Source organism: Hypomesus transpacificus, chromosome 10 (genome assembly GCF_021917145.1).
Source record: "Hypomesus transpacificus isolate Combined female chromosome 10, fHypTra1, whole genome shotgun sequence".
Taxonomy (NCBI): domain Eukaryota; kingdom Metazoa; phylum Chordata; class Actinopteri; order Osmeriformes; family Osmeridae; genus Hypomesus; species Hypomesus transpacificus.
In genome coordinates this window covers 7,785,547-7,802,274 of record NC_061069.1, presented here as the reverse complement: position 1 = coordinate 7,802,274, position 16,728 = coordinate 7,785,547, and the positions used below count along the sequence as shown (strand labels likewise).

Sequence of the window (16,728 nt, the reverse complement as noted above, 5' to 3'; positions counted from 1 at the left end):
TCCATACAATTTACAGTGCACTTATAACTTTGCTACGACAATAGGTCTGTAGGTACGTAGGAGGTGACTTTATGCACGAGAGGTCCCAACAGAACAAACAAAGTCAAAAGCAAAGGTTTCATTTAAACAAACAACAAATGAAACGAAACTTATGCAAGTGTACACACGTTTTTTATTTCACTGAAACAAGTGTTGATGCCTTCTAAAGTCAACATCCATAATGTACTGTAAAACCACATTTCCATCCCCACGGTGCTTCACTGCATCCCATCACCACCCGCGTGTAGGCGTCCATCTCTCCACTAGACGGCCCCCAGAGTGAACATGGTAAACAGAATGCATCATGGCTGTTGCACACGACTGAAGTCAAAAAACAAACACAAAAAACACAGAGTTGGAATTTACACTACACTAAACTGATACTTTTCTGATTGTTTTCCAAAACTTTAGCTTCAGTAGCAGCCAATACAGTGTAATGCAATGGCTCTTTAATGTTCAGTGGTACTGACATGGTAGGGGATGAGTGTGAGGAGGGAGCCCAGGGGGAATCTGTCATAATCCAGCTTCCCTGAGATGGACTCCACTCTGCCATGCTCTTGGGTCATAGACAGGAGTCTGCAAGGCGACAGATAGTTGTATTATCGTGGATTCACTTCTGTCTAGTCTGTGATGGAAAGAGGGTATCTGTAATACCTAAGGTCTGGGTGTCCTTCAATCATGGCATATCCAGTGGGAAGTTTTCCAGCTCCATCCAGGCTAAGAGAAGTCAACAGGAAGTTAATACAATAACAAGATTAAAACTCTTGTAATAACATATTAAGCAACATTGTTTTCAGGACAACTGTGGTACCTCAGTCCAGTCCAGCCACAGTCTACGAGCAGCTGGTTCCTGTGAGGGCAGTGACTTATGACCCTGGTCAGCACTCTCACAGCCACATCCTCCAGAGAACAAGAGCCAATCACAGACTGCTGAACATCTACAAATAAAGACAACAGTAAAAAGTGATTTCACATTTAGGCTCTTCTGAAGAGATTCATGTCTTTGTATAAAGGACACACATATATTCTATCACTGACCATAGAAGGTGTAATTTCCTGGGTGCACCTCGCTGAGTTTGGCCATGTCTGTGACAGGATAGCTACAGGAGGGGGTGGAGCCAATACTAGACTTGCAAGTGATGCCCAAACCTTTCAGTCTGTGGAGAGACAAGCAGTCTTTGTGTGTCTTACTGTTCAGCACAGACTATTCCAAACTACATCCAAACCTTTATTGGAAAAAAAAACTACATTCAGCATTTCACACAATGGCCACTTGGAAATGTAATACCCAAGTGTGTTTGTCTGAAGGTTAAGAGTGTCGTTATTAAAAGTGGGCCTTACTTCTCTATGAACTGCAGAGTGAATGTGGTGGTATCCTGAGCGACCGTCTGTATTTGCTCCACCCCTCTGCAATTATAGCTGTTCCCACAGTGGGCATAAATCCCAGTCAGCTTCACTCCATCAGCCTCAGAAATGGCCTGAGCCAATCGCAGGGCCTCAGGCTCAGAGTGGAGCACGCCAGCTATGGAACAGAACACTCCGGAACATTATCGGACATACTTAAACTCCACTTCAGCTTCCAGGGTTTGACATGGACAGAACTAAGCGTTCTTCACCTCTCCCATTGCCACAGTCCAGTTTGAGCCAGACTTGCCACTTTTTTCCCTCCCCTAGCAGTCTCTTTCTCAACTGGTCCAGAGCATCATGGTGGTCCAGTAACACCTGGAATAAAGTCAACTTCTCTGACAGGACAGCACAGCGCTCCACCTACACACACACACACAAACTGTAGGGTGAGCTGTGAAGGGTGTATCGTACCATTTCATTGGGTAAGAGAAGGCTACCTTGTCAAAGGGTAGAGGGTAAGCATACAGGATGTCATCATATCCATGGTCCGCATAGAAACAGGCCTCTGCAAGAGTAGAGACAACGATGCATCTCCGAGATCCTCCAGTCATTATGTCAGCACACTCACTAGTAGACACACACACATCAAGAAAAACTCAGATAAAATGACTGATTGGCATCTGTAGTTAATCATAAAACCCTGTAATTTGCTCTAAAGGTGTGTTATAGTTTATTTACATGTGTGTGGTTGCCTCTTACAGGGTTTTATGGGTCTTCATATGTGGTCTCAGTTGGATTCCCAAGTTCTGACAGCGTTCTTTCATTCTGTGAGAATTCCTCTTCACAATGTCCACATCCACCACCAAGGCAGGCGTGCACAGGGCAGATATAGGGTCCCCCTCCATACTACAGCAATTATTTTAAAGGAATTACTTTCAAGTTATGTCCTTTTCACATAGTCCAAAGTATCGTAATAAGTTGGTATGACCTCTTCTGAGTCCAAAATTACAGTAGGGAGTAGTTCTTTGAAAAATAAACCTAGGACAAAGATTGACTAACTGCATAAACCAACAAACAAGGCTCAATTAAATCAGTGCGCCTGACTAATTTCGAACATAGAAATTAGTAGGCTAAAGCACATTGAACAAGTCTGCACACCAAAACGCTTTTACAGCATCAAATTTGCTACTCACCCACAATTCGTAGCAGTAACTGTTTGCAATGACGTTATTTTAGCTAGGGCCTACAATTTAAGTTGATTAGTTTGCGAAATTGTGGACATTCCCAGGAAAGTCTAAACTGTGTTTGTTTGGGTCAAAGGCTGTCAGTGTATATTCTACGGTGTCCTCAAGTGATCAAAATGTAGTCTATTCACACGAATTTAAGATGACGCGTCACGCCTGCATATACATTAATAAAAATAAATAATGATCAACTGTATTTCAACCTTTTAAATGCTTCTCATTTTGTTAACCAAAAAACGTTTGACATGTAGGCTATATGATATGAGATATAATTGTGTTTGAAGAACAGAGCCTGTTGTCATATCGGTTAGCCTAACATTTGCAATGGTGCGCATATAGTATTGGGAGCATAGCATTTATTTTGAGTTATTTAGCCTAATTATATCTATATATATTTTTTTTAAATTATGATTATTCATAGCCTACTAGTGAATTTCCCAACAATCATAAATGGAGTAGCTTTCCTATGCAGTATATATTTTAAACATCAGAGGGCATTCTGGAGCAAGTGTGTCTTTAGCTTCTTTGTACAGTACGGTCCGCTGGCAGCCTTTCGCGAGATACATTTATGTAGGCCCTATATGCCTATTTATCAAGAATCGGTCTGCCAAACATCAACACACGCAGCACTGCACATCCTTGGGTCCTGAGCAATGACTGTAAAACCTTTTTAAGGTTAGATAGGCTAATGTGTTGTGTGGCTTTAAGGAGTAACTCAATTTCAAAACTCTTTGGTTAAAGAGTTGAACCCTTAAAATTGGCTTAACTCCCAGACCAGTTTTGATTGACCTCTCATCTATGAGACATCTGGGTGCCAATGTGTATGACAACAGGGCCTGTAGGCTATTTTTGATCCAAAGCAAGCGGTCTAGAATGGACACAGATGTTTCACCTCAAAGTGAAAAGGAACCAGATGCAACACATATGAATATTTCAAAGGCACACACAAATACAAATGCAGTAGGTATGTCAATGGGCACACATACACACATGGGCTCACAACAGTTGGCTTTATTATACTTCATGTTTACAAATGCACTGAACTTTTTTACTTGTGTCTGTGTGTGTGTGTGTGTGTGGTGTGTGTGTATGTGTGTGTGTGCGAGGGTGCGCATGTGTGCTATAGAGCAAATAACTCAGACATTTGATGTTCAAATGGTCTGGTCTAGAAAACACAACAACAATAAGAGCCATTTATTGATTTTAAACAGTTTGACAAACATGGAGACAGCATTGTCTGTCTACTTTAGCACCTTTTGTGTAACTACTGACTTAGTGATATCGACACACAGGGAGTTGTCTACGAAATAAAAATGAAACAAAAAACAGAACACCTACAATTGAAGTTCTACACATTCAGTATCAGAACACCCCTTTTCTACTTTGAGTGTCTTTGGTTTGCAGTGCTGACCATAGAATTAGAACGAATATAACAGACATTTCTATTCCAATTGACGACTTATAGTGTTTGTGTGCCTTCTGTTGGCCCTAGTTAGACTGTTGGGTATACTGATATGACTGATCATAATTATGGCTCTCTCAGTGCTTTAAACATGCAGTAATTGCCACAATGCCACTAACCTGGATGTCCATGGACTTAATAATTTGTGTATTGTTTTCATTCTACTTATTCTAATTCTATGGTATTGAGCTTCTTAGATGCTCACTAGCATATCCAGCGAAGGAAGCGGTCAAAGAAATTGGGTTTTTCCAGGGTGGTGAAGTCTGCCCCTCTGAAGATGGCCGAATGGTCCCCCAATGCGACCTTATGCAGCACTTCCTGGTCTGTGTCAGTTCCCATGGCGATCACTGTGGAAACTCCCTCTGCCCTCCTCATGGCAGAAACACCCTCATCCAGACTGTCGCTGGCAGTGATGCCATCAGTGATGAACACGAACGACAGCTCAGCGTTACGACGTGCCAAACGGCTGCCCTGTGACACACAGACATCAGAATGGACATGTTTGGACATGGTTTCAGGTTAGTAGTAGCTGATGTACTGTAGATGAGCGTTCAAAAGTAGACTGCCATTGCATCATCCAGGTTTGTGGTTCACACAGTGGCAATCAATCCCTGTGTGTAGGTGTGTTTGTGTGTGCTTCTTTACCTGCGACATCACAAGGTTGTTGACGGCGTGGATGATAGCGGTTCCCAAAGAGGAGGATGAGTCCATGTACGTCATGCCAGCCAGCGAATCGGCGATCACTGTCAGATTATGTGTAAGTGCAAACTCCACCCTTTGCTCTGCTTGGCTTCCATACTGCAGCAGGGCGAATCGTGCATTCCTGTCATCGGATTGGTCATTGGCTAGCGTAAGGCGGCGAGCCACATTCTCAATGAATGTGCGTGCCCGTCTGTGATTCTCCAGACCCATTCTTTCGGAACCATCCAGCATGAACACCACGTCTACAGGGCGCTGGACACAGCTGGCCACCGCGGGTTCTGAAACACAAACACACACACATGAATGTGAACCCCTTTTAAATGTCTGTCCCATATGATGTAGCAAAAACGTTAAGTATTTACATGTACCAAAGACAATCCTAATTCAGGTCTCACCAGAAATGAATGAATCACACCAACAGTAACACGTCAGAACAACATGACCGCTTCACTTTGATGTAGAACTTTATTTCACTTCATGAAACATACACAATTTAAAAGATATGTCACATTAGCATGTTGCAGTCATAGCTAGCGTAATACAGTAAGGTTGCCTCTCTGAGACCTCTCACAGATCATGATTTTCACAGCCAAACATTTACTCATTCTCCTATACAAACAAAGCTACATGTATGCAGTAAAACTATAGCAAATTATTATTATCAAGTAAATGAATAATAATAATGTTTTATTTGGATGTTTGGAATACGGCTACATATTTTATTCTCTTCCAGCGCGCATCAAGCAGTCCCCATGCAGTGTAACTTAGCTACGCTGGATGACTCACATATACACTTCTAGCCTACAATCTATCACAACCATCCATCACAGCCATCCATTCATAACCTAAACATGTAATGCATTCAGCCAGCGCCACCATGACATTCAGAGAAAACAGGATGTCAAAGTAATAGCAGGGATAGCAGTAACTATGGTGATGTGCAAAACTGCAAAACAATCCTTCCAGAGTGATTCAACGCTAGTGGTGTGGTTCACGGTGGAAACATGGGTGTGAACACAGGCATCTATGAATGGCTGCATACAGCCTGAGCTCACTTCACTGAGCTCTGTGTGTGATGGACTAACGACATCACCATGTTCCAATGAATGGAAAACCTTGCTCGTTATGGAAGGAGAAATATCTGTCATTTAATTGTTTGATTTCCATGATGGTTTCATGAGAAAAAATAAACATTGCAACTAAGAAGGGACGATTTGCAATGGATAACAACCAAGAAGTCTGAAGAAGTCCACCTGTTTTCTGACATTTGGTCCAATTTGAAAGCTTAGTACTCTTGATTTTTGCCCAACAGAAGCGTAACGATGACCCTATAGATTATAATGCCCATGGGTGAGTTAAAGTGCATTATTATCCGCAAAAACACCAAGAGCTTAGATTGTCATGACAGAGTTAAAATTTAAGCAGAGACTAAGTCTAACGCTGGCTAGCATGGTTTTAACTATTTGCAGAGTCCTAGGGCTTTTTCAGGGTCTCCCATAATGTCACCGTAGACTAGCTTGAAAGAATCGATGAAAAGCTGGGTCCACTGGTGCCTGTCAGGTCCCTGGGACAGCTTGGCCCTCTGGGCTGTGTAGGCCATGGTCGCCACGCCAACCCCATACTGCTTCTCACTGAGACCGCTCAGCAGACTGGCCACGCCCCCAACAGTGGTGGGAACCAATAAGGGGCTGCCTTCCTCTGACAAAGGTTCCCAGGGGGGAGGGACCAGACCATCCAACATACCCCCTCCTGCAACAAGTGGGTGGAAAGCTAGAGTGGGCGGAGTCCCACACCACGACGCAGCAGAGACCCAACTGGGTCAAATCAAATGGCCCCTGATAGTACCTAACGTTACGCTAAGCACGGAATTATACGATGACGTCAGTTAGATTACGAGACAAACCCGCAGTTGACACTCAAACCCAATGCTGGATACTTTGGATGAAAATCGTTTTTCTGGCTCTGGAGTATGCGATTAAGATGGGAAAGCTCCCACGGCAATGTGTAGGCAGCTAAAAGACAATATTCACACCTACCCCCCCAACATGAAAACAAACTTACCGGTTTTACAGGGAAGGTCAGGGCAGACGATGACAGGCTCTGGGTGAGAAGACAGAAAGAGTGGGCTCCGTTTCATAAAAACTCTTATAGACTAGACGAGTGGATGTGTGTGAAAGGTTGTTTTTGGGAGGGGGTGTGTGTGTACCTGGGCAGAGCACATGCTCTATCCTGTCAATGAACTCCTCGGCCACCAGATCAGCAAAGCGTTTCATTCCCATCACCCTGCCTTCTCTCTGGCAGGCGATACTCTTCAGACTCTCGCTCTCTTCCTCCTTCTCAAACATGTCCCCAATACCAATAGCATTCACATCCACACTGGGATCACTACACACACACACACAAACACATTAGAGAGCTGCAATATCAATTCCCTCCCCCACCCCCCAACACACACATTTCACACACACTCCCATGGTACCTGCACAGGTAGGTGAGCAGTGTGTCGTCGTCTCGTGGGTCAAAGCGTCCATCGGTGATGACCACAACAGTGACGTTGGCTTTAGCTCGGCGACTGTCCTTGATCAGGTTATCGTAGGCGTACTTCAGAGCTGACGGGGTCCAAGTCCCACCAGCAATCCACTCCAGACGCTTCACCGCATCCTGAAGCGGGAGCCAATCAGAATGTAGGAGGGTGTGTGAGAGAAGAATGCAATATACTAACTGCGTGTGTTTTTGTGGGTGTGTGTGCATACCTTGAAGGCAGACAGCGAGTCGATCTTGGAGTCGTTCAGACGAATGGCTTGGAAGGTTCCACTGTGACTGTACTGTACAACACCCACTCTAGTACCTGAGAAGAAATATACTGTTACTACACACACACACACACACACACACACACACACACACACAGACACACATACACACACAGACACTCATGCACAAACACACATCATGTGCCCATGCCCGTGCACACACACAAACACACACCAAAGTGAGCCTGCTTACCTGTTTCTGAATTGGGGTCTTTGGCCATAGAGCCCAGTCTGTTCATGGTATTGATGACAAAATTCTTCTCCAGAGTGAAGTTGGTCAGACCGACTGACTCAGAACTGTCAATTACAAACACAATGTCCAACGCACCGCATCGCTTCTCACAATCTGTAGGAAGATACACAAGAACCACACAATCACACTTGGTTACATGTGAACACACACGTATACACACACATAACACTGTAAGGAACATTGTTTTAGATATTCAGTTATAGTACTAACCACAGCAGCCGCAGGTCTCTCTAACGTAGTTCATCACATCACACTCCTACAAGAACATCACATGAAATCACTTGACATCACGCTCAGACAACATCAAATGTCCATGATAAAAGTGGTACAGTGGAAGGAGATGTTCTTACTGTAAGGCCAGGGTCTCCCTGAGGGCCGGAATCTCCCTGGAGAGGAAGACAAAATCACAACATGTCATTCTAGTGTTGTGGGCTAGTCATTAGCTCTGCGTCCAGTACGTAGGCATCCTCGGTTTGTATACAGATAAAGACTGAAGCAAAACATCTGTGTTTAGTCTGGTTTCGCTTGGCTGACGCCCACATAAAGACATGCATCGTATGAATGTGAATGAATGTTGGTGAATGACTGTTGGTGGTGGTCGGAGGGGCTGTAGGCGCTGATTGGTAGCTACGCTTCTGTCAGTCTGCCCCAGGGCAGCTGTGGCTACAGTTGTAGTTTACCACCACCGGTTTGACTGTGTCTGAATGAATACTGGACTCTGTAAAGCGACCTTAAGTACTTTGAGTAGTAGAAAGCGCTATATAAGATCAATAAATTAAACATGTGATATGGGGTATAGATCAGACTGGTAGACAAACAACATCTAGGTGACGTGTAGGCGGTGTGATATGGGTTAGTGTGTATGTTAGTGCTTACGTCTGTTCCTCCGTCTCCTCTAGGTCCTCTTGAGCCAGGTTCTCCCTGTGATCCCGGATCACCCTGTGATTCAAAGAGAAGCGTGTTGGACAGAAACCGTGCCGGAACGTTATTCAGCTCTTCAGTCCAGATGAGAGGAACATGTTACTTACTTCTTTTCCTGGAGTTCCTTTGATACCTGGTCCTCCCTTTGGTCCACAATCTCCTCTGCCTCCTCTGGGGCCAGGGCCACCCTTCCCTCCTCGGTCACCCTGTGCGCACGCACGCACACACACACATACACACACATTTATTTGATTGGTGTATAGGTGTGTGTGTGAGAGACTGCTTTGTACTAGTTAGAATATGACATTGTTGGGTGAAAGTGTATGTATGTGTTTGTACCGATGGTCCTCTGGGTCCAGGATAACTGAAACCAGCTCTTCCTTGGTCACCCTAGATGAAGACAGAGACATGTCAGACCAAATACTAAATTAAAACATCTTAAGTCATGTGGACCACACACACATAAACACAGATGTGTACCTTAGGTCCGGGGGCACCAGCTTCACCTCCAGGTCCAGCATCCCCTGGGTCACCGCGGGAACCCTATAAGACAAATAGCGTTGACCACAGAATCACAAAAACCACCACTACAGTTCTGAGGTAAATCTAACGCTTCTTTAATGACGTCACTTGGAAATGAGGAAAGTTCTGGAGCATTTGGAGAAAGCAGTCTAAACAGACCAAGACACACGGTTGAACTCACGTTTCTTCCTGGTTCTCCTGGGGAACCGGGTAGGCCTCTTGGCCCTGGTAGTCCGTTGTCCCCCTGCACATGTCAAGACAAGAGGGTGAGGAGTTTGTCTGTGGACTGGTGAACTGGGTGAGTGTGCAGGGTGTATGGATTGGGGTTATGGATTCACTAGACATTACCTTGGTTCCTTTGTTTCCTACTTCACCTGCAAGACCTCTCTTCCCCTCAGGCCCGCCCTCACCCTGAAACACACAAGCACTTTCAGAGGAAGGCACTGCTATGTCTACAACCCCACAGATATAGTGGTATGAAGACTGACTTCACAGAAAGGCGTTTATTAACGTTGATTCATTGAGCCTTACTTTGATTCCTCGACATATTGTCGGCAGGCTTGCTAAGAGAACTCTGAATACTCCCAAACATCATGGAGACAAACTTCAAGTGTGTGTGTTTGATTGTGCGTGTGGAGCAGAGGACATACTCGTTCTCCTTTAGATCCATCTGGTCCTTGAGTTCCCTTTGGTCCAAAGTCTCCTCTTCTCCCCTACACAGGCGAATAACCATCAGCCAACCAAATACACCACACCACTCACACATGCAGAATACACAGGGAGGTCAAAACGTTCTTACTGGTTCTCCTTTAGATCCTGGTCCTCCATTAGTTCCCTGGAAGAGAAGATTACGCTCGTAAATGTACACACAAAGAGACACCTCGTGTTTGTTTATGTGTGTGTGTATGTTTTGGGGGGGTGGTATCTTACAGGAGATCCTTTCTGTCCTGGAAAGCCAGGTGAGCCAGGACTCCCTCCCTCTCCCTATGAAAAAACAACATGGTTAATCTCTGACCTCATCAAATCTAATCTTGGACCTCATGAAGAGAAACATATACCCCTGGAGGAGGCTCATATTCTGACATGATCTGTTCAATGTTCTGACTGGTAGCTACAAGACTCAGGTTAACACGATAGGCTACATGCAGGGATGTCACTTCCTGTTTACCTTCGGTCCACCCTCTCCTGTTAAGCCAGGTGGGCCTGATCTTCCTGGGCGACCTGAATCTCCCTGGAGACAGAGCACACACAGTAAGCTATGTAGCTAGGTAACAGTGGAGTAAATGATCTGGTGTGCGTGTATTTCTTGTACCTTCTCTCCCTCTGTGCCAGGCAGTCCTGGATCGCCCACGTTTCCAGGGTGACCATCAAGACCCTGCCACATAATAAACACAGAAACACATGAGACACACACACAACCTACCAAAACAATGGTTCTTGTACACCCGAATCTTAAACCCCTTGGTAAATGTGTGTGTCTACAATGTCCCATGAACACACACAGTGGTTATCTAACCCACAGTATTCTTACCCTGTCACCTGGGTCTCCTTTGCAACCAGGAGAACCAATCCGTCCAATTTTTCCCTGAGAGAGAAAGACAGAGTGACAAATGCAGATAGAAAAGAGAGAGGGAGTAGTAGAACATAAATACAATCCATCATCAATCAAAACTTCCCACGGTAAAGGTTCCATTGACTGAAGTCGTTCCTACTTCTCCTCAACCATTCCTCTCCTCTTCTTCTCCATTCTTACCTTCTGTCCATCTGTCCCGTTGCGTCCGGCGAGGCCCCCTTCGCCCTGATAAGGGAGAGATGAGGCGAGAGGTCATTTAGAAGAGTTTTAAATCAGAACTCTGATTTAGGTGATGATTGACTGACTATTTGAAATCGGCAACATACTGTCTAAACATGATAGATATGTGTGGAGACCTACCTTCTTCCCATCAGATCCAATTTCTCCCTGTAACAAAACACAGGATGCACATATTTTTAATGTTCCATCAGCACAACAACAAGTCAATATTCCATATTGCAGCATCATTGTGAATAAGTGAGTTGAATAGAATTCATATCGAAATAATACTCATCTGATAACATTAGATTTCAATGATTGAGAAGTCAGACAAAATGTCTCTCACCTTTTCGCCTCTCAGACCTGCCTCACCCTACAAGGATGAAAGGATAGGACAAAAGTTAGTGAATACAGCACAAATCATTACCAGAATGTATTGAGTGTGAAAGACTAAAGGAATCATGGAATCTTACTTTGACACCGGGTTGACCAATGGGTCCCTCAATACCGGGGTCACCCTGTCGCCCACTGTCACCCTTAGGGCCAGGGTCTCCATTGTCTCCTTTGGCCCCCTAGAAAACACACACAACAGAGTAACAGAAATGTGCAGTGTATAAGAATTGCTATGTATGTGCTTGTGTGTGTGGTTGTGTATAACTCACTTTTTGCCCTCTGTGTCCTTTTGGGCCGGGAGGTCCTGGTGTCTCGAGACACTTCACCTCATAACACTGGGAGAAAAATGAGACATCATCAAAACCTTGTTTTATGATCATATTACACCATTATATCACAGTGTAGGTCTACTGTGATACTCTGCATCAAGACACAAATCCATGCAGTTCCAATCACAACATCGGGATGTGAATTGGTGCTGCCCCCTGCTGGAGAACCCTTTAACAGCAGCTTATGACTCACCTCCTGATATGCCAGATGTGTCTGTGAACGGAAAAAGACAAGCGTTAGAAATGCACGTAACCCAGGATCAAGACACAGGTGCGTTTGGTGAGTGTGTTTCTTTATGTGCGTTTGCATGTGTATGTGTTTGGTGTGTGTGGTTTGGAGTGTGATTGTGTATGTTTGATGTGTCTATGTGCAAGTGTGTGTGTTTGGTGAGTGTGACTTGTGTGTTTGTGTGTAATTTGGTGCGTGTTTCTGTATGTGCATATTTGCGTGTGTGTGTGTGCAAGTTTTTGTGTGTGCTACCATGGTCTGGATGATGCGGTCGATGGTAGCGTCCTGTATGATGGCCCTGCCCTGGCTCAGGTCCACGGCCAGGAAGTCCCTCCTGTACACGGCAGCTGGAGAGTTGGCGATCTCTTTCAGACCCGTCTCGTCCACGTACTTGGATGCCGCCACCACAAACATCTTGATGCCCGCTTCGCGTGCCCTTTCTGCCGACACCTTGATCCCCTGGCAGGGGTTTCCCGTCACATGACCATCGGTGATGACCACAGCGAATTTCCGAGAGCCGCTGTCGGATGGATTGTTCACCATTTCTTCGGTCATTTTTTTGAGGGCACAGTCAATGTGGGTGCCCTTACCCAGGTACCTGATTCCCCGGACAGCCTATCATAAACAACAACAACCATAGTACATGAATGTGACTGATATCATCTCCAGGAGTAGGTTTGTCTTTGAGAGCGTGTGCCACAGTTCCTGAGTGAGCGTTCCTCACCTGGATGAAGGTATCCTTGGACGTGATGGGACTGAACACCTGCTGTGTTTGGGAGAAGTGCAGTCCGCCGATGGACCAGCGCATCTGCACCAAGCCTTTGTACTCCACATTTTCAAGACGCGATGCAAAGCGCTCTGCAAACGTCTATGCACACACACACACACACACATAACGATGTTCATCATTATCTATCATTAAAACATATTGAAGGTATTTCCATGATGTGAGGATGGAGTGACATTTATGTTATCACACTGCGTTACAACAATTGTTGAGTGGAAGTGATGAGGTTTTACAGAGATCTAAAGGGCTATGGGTGCAACTACCTGAACTGAACTATTATCATACATAATTATATTATAGGAAATGGACAATGGAATGCTAAATGTGGGTGCCAGTATAGATGGTGATAGTCAAGCAGCAACCTTGATGCTCTCGACCAGTGCTCCAGGAGGCTGCTCTTGTAGAGCGATGGTCTCAGACGTGTCAATCACAAAATATACATCCAAAACACAGTCATGTTTCTCTGGAAGGGTAAACACACAGCCTGGTTATGACGTCCAAAAGTGTCTTCAAAATTGAATCCATCAATTATATGATTCCTTCCCTGTTCAGTACCAGATTTTTTTTTTGTAGCACAACAGCTATTAGAAATTATCTGCTCAACTTTAGGTTGACTGACATCTTATTTGACTGAATGTGATTTTGTGTTATAATTCGAAGTTAGCATTTGGACACTTACTGGTGCAGTCTGTGGGCATCTGGGCTTGTACCACAGCTCCAAACAGGAAGCACAATGTGATGACCTCTAACCCCAGCATCATCCTCTCCACCTGCATGATGAAGAGATCTGAGTCAAAGACTGATTGGTCTCAATGTGTGACTGTTCTCTCTCTAGTCCAATTGAGAGAGACCCTTGTTGACACAACCCTTGTTGACACAACTCTGGACAGCAGAACATGGAACCCATGGCAACAACATGAAAATAATGTCCATGTCTATGTCAAACAGTCAGAGAAACAGACCTAACCTTTACAACATCAAATGAAAAGTTTCAAGTATTATTTTTTGCTATAATACTAAATTCAACTTATTTCCTGCAAAACATTCACTTGCCTATTCTGACAAGAGAAAGGGGGCTGTCCAGTCAATCCTATCAGTCGATGGTTTGATGGTGGCTGCACATGGTAAGTACAATAAGGATGACAACCAACTTGCAGGGCTCTCAAGTGTCAGGCATTTGCTGTGAGACTCACATATTTCAGCCATTTCTTATGCTCTCACACAACACCTTGTATTTCTCACGCATTTCCACCATCAAACCCCCCTCCCCCAGTTCAAGGAGAATTTGAGAGCCCTGATGACAACTAATGTGAAGTCAAGACTCTCAAGATTGCATGCATTTGGGCCTTCCCAATTATGTTTTACATTCCGCACCAGGCGCGTAACTGTTGCCCCCTCTGGTGGTCAGACAACGAAACATGTGGGAATACGATGCAGAGAAGACGGGGGAATTTGGTGCCAGCGTTGAGTCAGTCAGACAGTACTGCATTTCACAATATCATTCTAAACTGTTAATTGATTTACAAATATTGTCAATCCATGGCCTCTGATGGAGGTCTTCTGGAAAATATAAGTCCTGGTTTGATTTTCTGGGAAACATGATCGAGTCCTGGTTTGAGTAGAAGTATAGTTTCTTTAATGGCAGGTTCCCTTACTGCCGTCAGTCAACTAAGAACAGAGCCATAAAAAAGAATGACAACGGACAGAGAGAGGCATTCAGGAAGACAGAGAGAAAAAGAGAAGGGGAAAGAAAAGTAGGAAGGTGAGAGGCTGGCGGACGATGTGCGTGCGTAAAAGTTACTCACCGTACTTTCGAAGACCTAACCTTCCAGACAGTAACGTTCCAGACAGCAAGATTTTGTCGGTCAGTTTATCATCTCTTTGTGAGATACGGAATTAAATGTGTTCAAGGGGAGAGGGGAAAACGATGATAAAGTCCCTGATGCGCGCTTGCTAACCGCAGAAGAGGCGCTCGCTCTCCCTCTTCAGCCAAACTCAGTCGCCGTGATCCCTCCTCCTGTACGGGTTCACAGATGCTCTTCAAATCTTCCACTTGGAGGCGCCGTGGGTCCATTCGTCCAAATCTGCGTGCGTGTGTGTGTATGTTGTTTATTTCACTTGGAATTTAAAAACTTAACATTGACATACATACAGTCCCCCCCCCGAACCCTAACCCCCCCCCCCAACCCTACCCCCCCCCCCCCCCACACACACACACACACACACTTATAAACAGGTTGCCATGTCCGTCCGTCCCTACAAAAAAAATGTGATAACGTTATTACAGTGCCTTGCAGTGGATATGTGCGTAACCTCCGGCGCACGGTGCTACTTTCATGTTTTTGAGCTGGAGTTTATCTGGTCTTTTGTTTGTAATCTGACACATGTGGACATTCTGATTAAAATAGAACTGCATAAAAAATACGAATTTAGTCTATCCCTCTCTCTTTCCAAAACCACAAGGATTATCGGCCTCTGTCTGGTTTTAATTTGCAGACACATGGACGGAGGGGAGTTTATACACTCAGTCAGTCCTGTATACACTTTTAACAACTCAATATCACTGTATATCTGTCCTGGATGTTTATAAATGCGTTGAGTGGTGAATGTATATTTTTGTTGGTGGTCATGTGGGAGGTCTATACTTGCTGGTTTACACTCACACATTTATAAAAATTTGTGTGTCAAGTTATTGTGCAGGTTTTACTGCCATTTTTATGGTGTACAAATCCACACTAATAACAATAGCAGGGTGCAATCTAGAAGTATGTGTTTGTCTGTGGTTATTGTGTTTAGTGGAAGTGTGTTCGGCTGATTATGGATACAGCCCAACCTTACAACCACAATATGGGATCAGTACAGCACTATCGAGGTGAACATAACAGTAACTTGTTTACTTGTTAAACAGTTCATAGGTAGGGAGAACAAGAGCGGTGGATGAAGGAAGAAAAGAGAGCAGGATGGTATGAAGTGAAGAGAGGGAAAGCTACTACTGACCAGGGTTTTATATAAACACTTCAACTTCTCCCTGTCTTGGCCAGGGCAAAATGTCTCCTTAAACAGAGAGGAGAAAAGCGAGGGACCGGCGTTTGTGTGTATATGAGTGTGCATGTGTGTGTGTGTGTGCGTGTGTGTGTGTGAGAGAAACACAGTTGTGTGGTGGGGGGGATCTGGTCTCTCTCAAGAGTGACTCATAGAGCAGGAATGACCCTCCCCCCCCTTCTAAATGAAAGAAAACCATGCTATCTCTCTTTTTCTCCCTACCTCTTTTACCCTTTCTCTCTCCCTATCTAACTTGGCTCTCTTTAGTTTAATTTTCCACCATTTTGTTTTACGTAGACTAAAAGTGTTTCAGTCTGGAGGGACTGAGAATAATCACGTCCAGGTTTACAAACCCAACTTTCCAAATGCAGGACTCCACAGAATGTAACAGGCTGCAAACATGCAAGACTCACACACATATATGCATGCACCCTTCTAAATAAATATTCAAACCAGGCCCGGCCCAAGGCATAAGCAAACTAAGCGGCTGCTTAAGGCCCCTATGGCTACCAGAGGGCCCCCAAGAGCAAATGAAATGACAGTTTAATGTAATATGTGAAAATACATATATATTTAACAATACAATACAATAACAATAAGCGACGCCGAGGGGCCCCCAAATCAATTTAGCTTAAGGCCCCATAAAGGCTTGGGCCGGCCCTGATTCAAATACACACACACGAGAACATACTTGTGTTCCTGTTTGTCTGAGAGGGAGTAAATATAACTCTCTGATCATCACCCTATTGTTGTGTGTAAGTGTGTGTCTCCTCTAACTGCAATATAGGTCAGACTTAGTGGCGCTGCATCTCTTAGAACAAATCGTTTTCATCAGTGAGTTCAACACTTAACC

General features: G+C 44.5%; 2 protein-coding genes across 3 annotated transcripts; both read right to left on the bottom strand.

The window, feature by feature from the left end:
• Positions 1-155: 155 nt before the first annotated feature.
• zgc:162816 (uncharacterized protein LOC571260 homolog) lies at positions 156-2,748 on the bottom strand. Its single transcript, XM_047027945.1, has 10 exons — positions 2,580-2,748; positions 2,146-2,292; positions 1,884-2,013; positions 1,656-1,806; positions 1,381-1,561; positions 1,078-1,196; positions 851-977; positions 694-756; positions 510-615; positions 156-360 (listed from the first exon to the last, which is right to left on the bottom strand). Exons 2-10 carry the CDS (start codon positions 2,289-2,291, stop codon positions 271-273), a joined length of 1,113 nt encoding a protein of 370 aa, XP_046883901.1. The 5' UTR covers position 2,292; positions 2,580-2,748; the 3' UTR covers positions 156-270.
• Positions 2,749-3,626: 878 nt separating this feature from the next.
• On the bottom strand, positions 3,627-14,923 carry col6a2 (collagen, type VI, alpha 2). 2 transcript variants are annotated; one of them, XM_047027899.1, is made up of 32 exons: positions 14,639-14,905; positions 13,513-13,603; positions 13,196-13,296; positions 12,771-12,914; positions 12,299-12,661; positions 12,011-12,031; positions 11,758-11,823; positions 11,569-11,667; positions 11,442-11,468; positions 11,237-11,263; positions 11,057-11,101; positions 10,835-10,888; positions 10,616-10,678; positions 10,472-10,534; positions 10,234-10,287; positions 10,103-10,138; positions 9,954-10,016; positions 9,652-9,714; positions 9,485-9,547; positions 9,262-9,324; positions 9,121-9,171; positions 8,889-8,987; positions 8,737-8,799; positions 8,211-8,246; positions 8,071-8,116; positions 7,801-7,953; positions 7,548-7,642; positions 7,274-7,455; positions 7,001-7,179; positions 6,856-6,894; positions 4,738-5,072; positions 3,627-4,563 (listed from the first exon to the last, which is right to left on the bottom strand). In XM_047027899.1, the coding sequence occupies exons 2-32, from the start codon at positions 13,592-13,594 to the stop codon at positions 4,297-4,299; spliced, it is 3,042 nt and encodes a 1,013-aa protein (XP_046883855.1). In that variant the 5' UTR covers positions 13,595-13,603; positions 14,639-14,905; the 3' UTR covers positions 3,627-4,296. The 2 variants fall into 2 exon arrangements, with proteins under 2 accessions (XP_046883855.1, XP_046883856.1); XM_047027900.1 differs by lacking the exons at positions 3,627-4,563; positions 4,738-5,072 and adding an exon at positions 5,281-6,543 and having other exon boundaries at positions 14,639-14,923.
• Positions 14,924-16,728: the final 1,805 nt, after the last annotated feature.